The 9,793-nt window shown below is 35.4% G+C and overlaps 1 protein-coding gene across 1 annotated transcript; it reads left to right on the top strand.

Moving 5' to 3' along the window:
- The first annotated feature begins 6,863 nt into the window (after positions 1–6,863).
- Positions 6,864–9,559, top strand: LOC132049102 (BTB/POZ domain and ankyrin repeat-containing protein COCH-like). The gene is made up of 2 exons (XM_059439767.1): positions 6,864–7,555; positions 8,388–9,559. Exons 1-2 carry the CDS (start codon positions 7,094–7,096, stop codon positions 9,384–9,386), a joined length of 1,461 nt encoding a protein of 486 aa, XP_059295750.1. The 5' UTR covers positions 6,864–7,093; the 3' UTR covers positions 9,387–9,559.
- The last annotated feature ends 234 nt before the right edge of the window (positions 9,560–9,793 follow it).

Genomic DNA, 9,793 nt, shown 5'->3' with positions numbered 1-9,793 from the left:
ACTCGGAGGAAAAGGCCTTTAAATGTACCTCTTCGAATCCGGTCCTTTTAGAATAGGTGGAGCCCTCGGGATCTGATCCACCCGAGAGTTATATGTTTCCACCCTCTTCTCGGTTGAGTCTACACATTTTGCCAATGCTTCGAGCATTCTCAGAACTTCGGTGGATGAACCAGCTCTAGACCCATTACTCTCAACCATCCGTGTTTCGTCCCTTCTTGGTTCGGCGACGCCTTTCGACCTCTCCAGGGGCGCTTTATCATTTTTACTTTGCAGCGGAGCTATTGCGATTCCTTGTTCGGCGATGGCGGTTCTCTGTTCCTGCAACATTTCAAAAATTAGACGTAAGTTAACCTCATCCGGGGTGTCCGGTAGTTTCCGGCCTTGTGCCCGGGATAAAGTAATTGAATTATGAGTATTTATGGGATCAGTGGCCGGCTGGGTGGCATTCTCCTGGTTCACGGTGTTCTGCCGGTTGAGGCCTTCCCTCTAATCAACAGAATTTGGGTCGATGGGGTCTGCCGGTAGGTCCCGTAGCCCACTGTTCTCGTTTTTGGCCACAATCTCATTGTTGTTGACATGACCAGACTGCCCACTGCTTGCCATTTGATCCGTTTTCACAGAGATCAGCAAAAGATTTCTTTGAACCAACAGGTAGAAAAGAAACCAAGATTAAAAAACCACTATTATCCTAGCCCCACGGTGGGCGCCAAACTATTTACCCCGAATTTGGGTAAAAATTGAATTTATAAGTGAGGTATAGGATATGTGGGTAACTTTAATCTATTTTGTGTTTATGAGAAATATTTATGGATTTGCGTGTTTTGATAGGTATATATATATATATATATATATATATATATATATATATATATATTGCTTTGAATGAATATGTTGCTATAGATGATTAAGCTAATGGTGTTAGAAGAATAAACTAAGGCCACAAAAATCCACTGATTTGGACTAAAGAGAGAGAGAGAAATGATGCTTTTATATCTACTTGCTATTACAATGTTCTTGATCTTGAAAAACCAACCCCTAAAAGTAAGGAGATGTCCTCTATTTATAGTTTTGCCTTATGGGCTTTGCATACAACGTAAAGCCTTTCTTGAATAAAGAAACCCTAAAAGGATAAGGTTGGACCGTACGGTCTGACACCCGTACGGCCGTCAGTACAATCGTGACAGAACGGTCTTGACGCGTGGCAACTCTGCAACTGGTTAACCGGACCAACGGCCACGACCAATTTGGACATGAAGAAACCGGACTAACGGTCACGATCAATTCGGTCATGGAGAAACCGGACTAACGTTGATGCAGAGTTTGGTCCGGAAATACCGGACCAAACAGATTTGCTCCACTTTTCTCGGATCAACTGCACCTGGTGCAATCCCACCGTTCCGGAGGAAAGACTTCGTATTCATGCTTGTTTCTTCCTATCTCCGGTCCCCGGTCTTACCGGTCTTGCATACATTCGGTTTTTACCGTATACAGACATTAGCCATTAAAAATTGCCAATTATACTCTCTCCTGATAAGCTTTCTAATCTTTTGTGTCTTGTTTCAATTTCGCAATAGTTAAGAGTTATATTGAATCATACTTGACAAATCCATATTTTAATCTCATATTGTGTAATTCACTGTAAAAATATGAATTATTCAATTAAACAGAGAAAATAGTTCTCTTTTTCATTCAACTCCAATTTAATTGTATCTAGCCCGTCAATTTTAGAAACACAATGAAGTCTTAGGCCATTCGTATAACAATTTTTCAAGACCCTAACGACTATCTTATGTGAAAGGAGTAGCTAGTTTTTAATTTTCAGGTTTTGGTCCATGGTTCCAAGTAAATTCAAATTTTATCCATCGAGGGTTCGTAAAATTAGTATCATTAGCGGAGTAAGTTCCACTAAACTCTTTTAAACTTTTTAGTGCGGAAACAGTTGTTGGAGATAGATGAAATAAGTAGATATGTGTTATTTTTAACAATTTAAACATTTAGATAAGACGGTAACTCACTTCAATATGAGAGATTAGAGCAGTCAGAGATCCTAGATTTGACTTTCCCTATCAATTTTTATAAAAAAGAATCTTCATGTATTTGATCCATAAAAGAAAGGACGATCCATAGAGGTGTTTTTCAATTTATTATGGGTTCCAATCCCTAGATTTGCTGGTAGCCACCTGAAAGCCGAAACTAGCTTAATTAAGTGAAGGGATCCTCAACTAAAAATCATAAATCTCATTTTCGACATTACAAACTCTTTTTGTTACTTTTTTCACGGTTCTGATTTTGCCTTCATTGGAAAATTCCTTTCATTGGTGGAATGTGCATTACTATGGACAAACAAAGGTTTAAGAACTTTCATTGTAACTAATATTTTGTTACTATAATTATGTTTTATTTCATATATATTTTATGCTTCCTCTAAGTATGGTTTCTTCTTAACTAAATTACATACAATGAGACTTATATTATGTCTTCTCCTCTCACTTTATGCTTCATACGATAAGGAAGAGGAAAGAAAACGTAACAAGGAAAATTATCTCTCTACATTTGCTCATTCTTGGATTTTGCACTTGTGATTTCAACTGAAGTGTTTGTTATCTTTTTCATTATTTTACCCATTTCACCTCTCACTCAGTATCTTTATGGAAAGAGGGAAACAGGAGATAAAGGAAAAGTAAACGAAAGCCTAAATTTCGGGGAAAAAGCATATAATATGTGACCACAAATTAAATGGTACAGAAAGGAAGTTCATGCATATATTTTGTTTGTACATATATACGTGAGGATAATACAAGTAATGTTGTTGGGTGTAGAGGGAGTGGTGTGTATAAATATGGTGATGAAAAGACAAGTCAGGCGTCAAATCGAAGGATTTCAAATCATAAGACCGTCAGTGATGTGTTGTCAATCACTACAGGTTTCTCTCTTTTGGTTTTGTCATACGTATTTATTTTCTTCTTTTTCTTTTTGTTGCAGAACTAACCCCTCCTCCACATGATTCTAATTTCCAATATACAAATTAATGCATATCAAAATAATATTTCTACACTCATGGACAGAGACGGATGCAACGTTATGGCATCAAATTCGTTTGAATCGAATTTTTTTTACACAAATTATAAATTTATATGTAAAATCTATTAAATTTAAAATAATAATCAATGGATTTGAACACATAAATTTTAAAATAAAACATTTTTCATATTAAAAACTTTAAAGATTGAATAAATTCATAGAGCTTAAATCTTGATCTGCATTTACTCACAGGAGAATTCATGATTTGATCTTGGGGGTCCGAGTCGTTAATTCGACCTTTCAAATTTCACCATTAAATATATTATATTTTTAGAATTATGAATTCAAAACTTGATATTCATTGAAATTTAATCATCTCTATATGTGTGTGTGTTTGTCAAAAATGGTGAGTTTGGACGAACTCATATACTAATAAATATGATATATTCACCTCTATACATCATGTTAAGGATCAGTGCGGATCAAGAACACTATTACGGGTTCACGAGAATTCATTAATTTTCATGCGAACCTTATATATATATATATATATATCAAAAAATTCAATCACTATCTCCGAATATTTTATTGTTAATCCAAACACTAATTTGAGGCCATTATAAGAATTCATCCTGAATTCGCTTCTGCCTAATACCTAATGAATAGGGTGGGCTTATAGTCTTGAAAAAGAGTATAAATAACTCTTTTATAATTGCTTAAATTACATGATTGATTTTTTTTTAATCTATATTCTCGATAACATTTCTATTATATATAAGTGTCCAAGAGGGACTAACACAACAATGAATGCTTGTCCCAAAAGCTATATAAATTGTACACTTTAATCAACTATTTTTTTATCTCACGTGGACATAATCAACTATTTTTTTTATCCCACATGAATATATATCATAATACTGACTATTTATTCTCTTTTCGTGTATACGCATATGCACTTTAATTTTAATTCTCACAGACATATATTGCTAGTATACTCCCAAATTGCTTGGTGATACAAACAGTAAACAAGTTAACTACTACTAACAGCTTTTTGCAGTTTTAGTGAAGAGTAGTAGTCACGTGTCAGGTAAGGCGACAGGTCAAAAACCCTAAATAAACGTTAAGTTAGCCGCATGTTGGCAGTGCACGAGTATAACCCCATTTACCCGGCCGACACGCTTCCCCCAAATGCTGCCTACCACATTTTCCCCCTCACCCAATCTCCCTACTCCTCATCACTATTCTTTTTCCATCGTCAGTTTTGGAGCCTGATTAATACGAATTGACTAAGATGTACGTAAGAGGATTCAGAATATTTAAAATTCTTAATATTAAGTTCATTGTAGTTTTAAAAATATGGGTTCAGGCCTACCAATTGTTGCAATCTTATTTCTGCATTAAAAAAAAAATGGGTTTAGATGAATTCAGCCCCACAACTCTACATCCGCTCCCGGAGACATGTATTAATTTTCGACTCTAATCTAAAAGCATAAAAACTATTTGAGAGAAAAATCTCCCCCAAAATAAAACTCTTTAAACGACAACATTGTGGATGGTATAGTGTTCTGTTGTATGAGAGAGATTCTTCAATTTATAGAGGTCCAAACATTTTCATCTAAGAAAAGGACTAGCTAAATATGGAAGGGAATTATATTTTTCTTTCAGGAAAAGTAAAGCAACTCTGGTTATACTTGACTTTCCTTTAAGAGAAAAGTAACACTCAAATATGGTAAGGAAATCAGGACAAAACCTTAACAAATCTCCCCTTTTGGCCTGAATTTTCTTGACAAAAGTTGATTCGTCTTCTTCACATAATCTTCATCACTGCTGCTTGTTATGGTTAAAAGTAGGCATGAGTTAAAAATTTGAGCCTTGTGTATTAAAAGTGAGCACATGTTGAAAGTGAAACCCATGCGTTAAAAGTGAACATCGGTTGAAATTAGCTCAAGCGTTTAAAGTAAGCAAGGTTGAAAATTTGAGCTCACACGTTAAAAGTAAGGATGAGTTGAAAATTGGAGCTCATACGTTAAAGTAAGCATGAGTTAAAAATTGCTTTTGTTTTAAAAATATGCAGCAGCAGGATTGTTGAAAATATGATCGAACGATTGTTGAAAATTGTCTCCACATTTAGTACTAGAGATATCTTCTTCTTCTTTTTGGATAAAAATCTTCATTATTGTCGATTTGGTTGCAACTTGAATTGACCCACTTGAACTTGTGTTCAACCTCGTTGAACCATTGGCGCTGATACCACTTGTTGGGATCGAAATAATCAGGGCGTCATGCGAAAGCTTATCATTGCAAACCTTGAATAGCGATAAATCAGACAACAAAGAAAAACATAATAAAAGAGACATAATATTCTAGTTATATGGTTTGATCAATTGATCTACATATGAAAACTAATCTAAAAGCATAAAAACTATTTGAGAGAAAAATCTCCCCCAAAACAAAACTCTTTAAACGACTACATTGTGGATGCTATGGTGTTCTGTTGTATGAGAGAGATTCTTCAATTTATAGAGGTCCAAACCTTTTCCTCTAAGAAAAAGACTAGCCAAATATCAAAGAGAATTATATTTTCCTTTCAGGAAAAGTAAAGCAACTATGGTTATACTTGACTTTCCTTTAAGAGAAAAGTAACACTCAAATATGGTAAGAAAATCAGGACAAAACCCTAACAAGAAGTGATATTTTCCAATTCAATTTGGCGGAAATAGTTTATTCGAAAAATATTTTATGGTAATATTACTAGCCAATACACCTCTAACTGTGAATTGATTAAATGACCCTCCGCAAAATATAATAGATCACCACTGTGTTCGGTCAAAATCGCCCATGTATACACTATACAGAGGGTCATATTAAGGTCATATACCTCTATTATTTTTGTAAAGACCCTTTTAACTAATTTCCCTCTATTTTATAATTACACTTCACTTTCCTAGGGCCATTAACTCACGGGAGAAAACTGAAACATCTATGTACCTAACTTCTAGTAAGAGTACTTTTCTGTTTCGCTTATCCTTTTCTTGCACACTATCTCCAAGAAATTTCAACATGCTTGATTAGGCAGCTGATGAATCATGAATGACCCTGGCCATACTTGAAAATCACGTTACTACCGTTCTTATGAACGGATTTAATCTACCTACACTAGTAATAAGTGAAGAATTATTCTATACTAGTCCAAAATTTCAAATGAAAGACGGACAGATTTAAGTTATATATATTGATACAGTGTTGGCTCTTTTACATTTACACTATCAATAAATTTCAATTTGTAATAGGTGGATAGCAAGTTACTTACCATTTGCATCAAATTACTACAACTAATTAATGCTTTTCAAAGACGTACTAGTAATTATTTAATAAATGACCTAATTGTCAAAATATACTTTATACCATCATTTCATAGAACGAAATAACTTATTAAGGGGTCGTTTGGTTGATGGGCTAGTTAGATAAGAGTTGTAATGCACGGGTTGTTTGTACGAGAAATATTATACAGAGAATAAATTACACAATAATAACGCGAAAATCAATTGGTAATGCAAGGTTTTGTACTTCATACCAAATGTTGTATATAGATAAAATACGATTTTTTTAAAAATTAAAACTGTTTTTACTTATATATATGTAACAAGACGATCCCTCGATGTATATAACTTAAATCCTGTCATTATTCTCTCTTCATTTCCTTTCTTTTTTAAATACCTCAGTGGCCCAAGGATAGCCAATAAATTCCCCCCCCCCCACCCCCTTCCTCCCAGTCCGACGTACCCCCACCCCCGCACTCTCTTACAAAAATATCTAATCACACAACACAACAGAAGAAACACCCATAGGTAGAGAATCTCACAACAAATGACATGTACAGTTGAGTACTTCTTCATCTAATGGTAGAAAGAAAGAAAGAACGATACAAATAATCCATTAAATGAAGTAAAAGCCACTTAGCTTTACTCTCTCTCTCCCTCTCTCTCACTATACATGTGTCCATTCTCCTATTAGGCCTTCATTTGCACTATCTTTTTAGTTCTTTTCCCTTTTTTTTTTTTTTTTCCAGAATATGAGTCCTGAAGACTCCTTAAGAACTCTCTCCTTAGATTATCTCAATCTCCTCATCAACGGCCAAGCTTTTAGTGATGTTACTTTCAGTGTTGAAGGCCGTTTAGTACATGCTCACAGATGCATCTTAGCTGCAAGAAGCCTTTTCTTTAGGAAATTCTTCTGCGGGCCGGAATCGCCTTCCGGCCCGCGTGTTGGCCCGTTCGGCGGTTCACCGAGGGGCACAACAACGAGTTCACAGGTGATACCTGTGAACACGGTGGGGTACGAGGTTTTCTTGTTGATGCTTCAGTTTTTGTATAGTGGACAAGTTTCAGTTGTGCCACAAAAACATGAACCTAGGCCTAATTGTGGGGAAAGAAGCTGTTGGCATACACATTGCAGTGCAGCCGTTGATCTTGCCCTTGATACACTCTCAGCCGCTCGATCTTTTGGTGTTGAACAGCTTGCTTTGCTCACTCAGGTTTAATTTTTTTTTTTTTTTTTCTAGAAACTTATGTTTTAGTTTTGGTTTTAAATTAAGATTTTTCTTCTTTTTTCCTCTTAGAACATGAGATTTTTTTTATTATGTGGATCAACGGGATTTTGGCCAAATTTTTTATAATTTCTTGGTATTTTTCAGGAAGGTTGTAAAATTGATCTAAGAGAAATCCAGTACTAGTAATAGTACTTGTTTCTCTCTTTTTCCTAGGTTTCTTTTGCAGAATCACCGGATCCAATTTTTTCTATTATGTATTTATCAAATGCAGCCTTTTTTGTTTCCTCTTTCATCTTAGTTTACCATATTTGTAGATTTTTATAGTAGAATCTTGAACTTTGATCTCTCATCTAAGGAGGGGTTTTCCTTGATTTCATGTAAGATTTTACACTAGTTTGGATTGTCCTATTTTCTTCTTGTGCTCCAAACTCAAAGGTTTCCATATTTGGTTCTTGATTTCATTGGTCTTGTCTTTAATTTCCAAAGTGATGATATCAAATCTTTTCCTAAATAGTGGTGTCTACTTTCCTCTTTTGGTTCAAAAGAGCAACAGCAAAAGTTGGAATTAATTACTATATTATATGCTAGTTCTGAAATAATAATACCTACCCTACCTAATCACAATTTGTTTTTACAATCACATTGATACTTAGAACTTTTTTCCTAGCTAGAATTACAAACTTCCTTTCCTTTTTTTCTATTTTGATATGAAATACATTTTTGAAATGAAGAAGCGGAGATTCATATAGCTGACCTAACTTGCTTGGAACTGAAGTGTAGTTGTTATTGTTGTTACTGACATTTATTTTATTAACAGAAGCAACTAGTAAGCATGGTGGAGAAAGCTTCAATTGACGATGTGATGAAAGTTTTAATAGCCTCAAGAAAACAAGACATGCATCAACTTTGGACTACTTGTTCACATTTGGTTGCAAAATCAGGACTCCCACCAGAAATCTTAGCCAAACACCTCCCTATTGATGTTGTAGCCAAAATTGAAGATCTCCGCCTCAAATCCTCCATAACTCGAAGATCCTCAATCCCTCATCACCACCACGACAACCACTACCACCACCACCAGCAGATGACCTCGAACTTCGAGCTCGAGGACCAAAAAATCCGACGAATGAGACGAGCCCTCGACTCATCAGACGTCGAACTAGTCAAACTTATGGTAATGGGAGAAGGCCTAAATCTTGATGAATCATTAGCCTTACATTATGCTGTTGAAAATTGTAGCCGCGAAGTTGTGAAAGCGTTACTTGAGCTCGGCGCGGCCGATGTTAATTATCAGGCCGGGCCGAGCGGTAAAAGCCCGCTTCACTTAGCGGCTGAAATGGTTTCACCCGATATGGTTGCGGTTTTACTAGATCATCATGCTGACCCTAATGTTCGAATGATGGATGGGATCACTCCACTCGATATTTTGAGAACCCTAACTTCGGATTTTTTATTCAAGGGTGCTATCCCAGGACTAACTCACATTGAACCGAATAAGTTAAGACTTTGCCTCGAGCTCGTTCAATCCGCGGCTACGGTAATTTCCAGAGAGGAAGGAGAAGCGAATAATAATCGATCTTCGGAGAACATGTATCCACATGTTCGCGAAGATCATAGTTCGAGTACGAGCAGTGGAAACAACAATATGGGGAATTTGAACTTGGATTCAAGAATGGTGTATTTAAATCTCGGTGCTCATCAAATGGCATGCAAAATGAATAACAATGAAGGTGATCATGATTGCGGCAGTAGCCACAATAACCAGAATCCATCAACAATGTTTCACCACCACCATCATCTTTCTCATGAATATTAATTAATTAGTCATTTATGTTTCAATTATTAGAAATAGGAGTACTACTTTTTGCATCTACCCCTTTTTGGATCTCTTCTTCTGTAGAGAGATAAATTGTCTATAATTTCATGGATTTGAGAAACAGAAAAACAAAAAGTTGATTATCAAGAAGTTAATCTCATGGGAGTTATATATTACTCATGATTTTGAGTTGCATTTTATTATTATTATTTTACTCATAATTTTGAGTTGCATATTAATTACTACAAACCCCATTTTCATACTCATTTTCATCTTCAGCCCTTTCACTTTATTTTTCTTTCTAGTACACTCCTACTTGTTATAAGTCATCGAAAAAAAAATTATACTTTTTATTTACTTATTTTCAGCATGTTTCCGTACATATTGCTTGATTCCTTTTTTATGAG

Source organism: Lycium ferocissimum, chromosome 3 (assembly GCF_029784015.1).
Source record: "Lycium ferocissimum isolate CSIRO_LF1 chromosome 3, AGI_CSIRO_Lferr_CH_V1, whole genome shotgun sequence".
NCBI lineage: Eukaryota > Viridiplantae > Streptophyta > Magnoliopsida > Solanales > Solanaceae > Lycium > Lycium ferocissimum.
Note: the sequence above shows the minus strand (reverse complement) of the source record. Positions and strands in the feature narration are given on the sequence as shown.

Excerpts from the sequence above, each read along its gene's own strand:
- LOC132049102 (XM_059439767.1), top strand. The coding sequence starts at position 7,094 with ATGAGTCCTGAAGACTCCTTAAGAACTCTCTCCTTAGATTATCTCAAT. Across the intron at positions 7,556-8,387 it reads AGCTTGCTTTGCTCACTCAG|AAGCAACTAGTAAGCATGGT; the intron begins GTTTAATTTTTT and ends TTTTATTAACAG.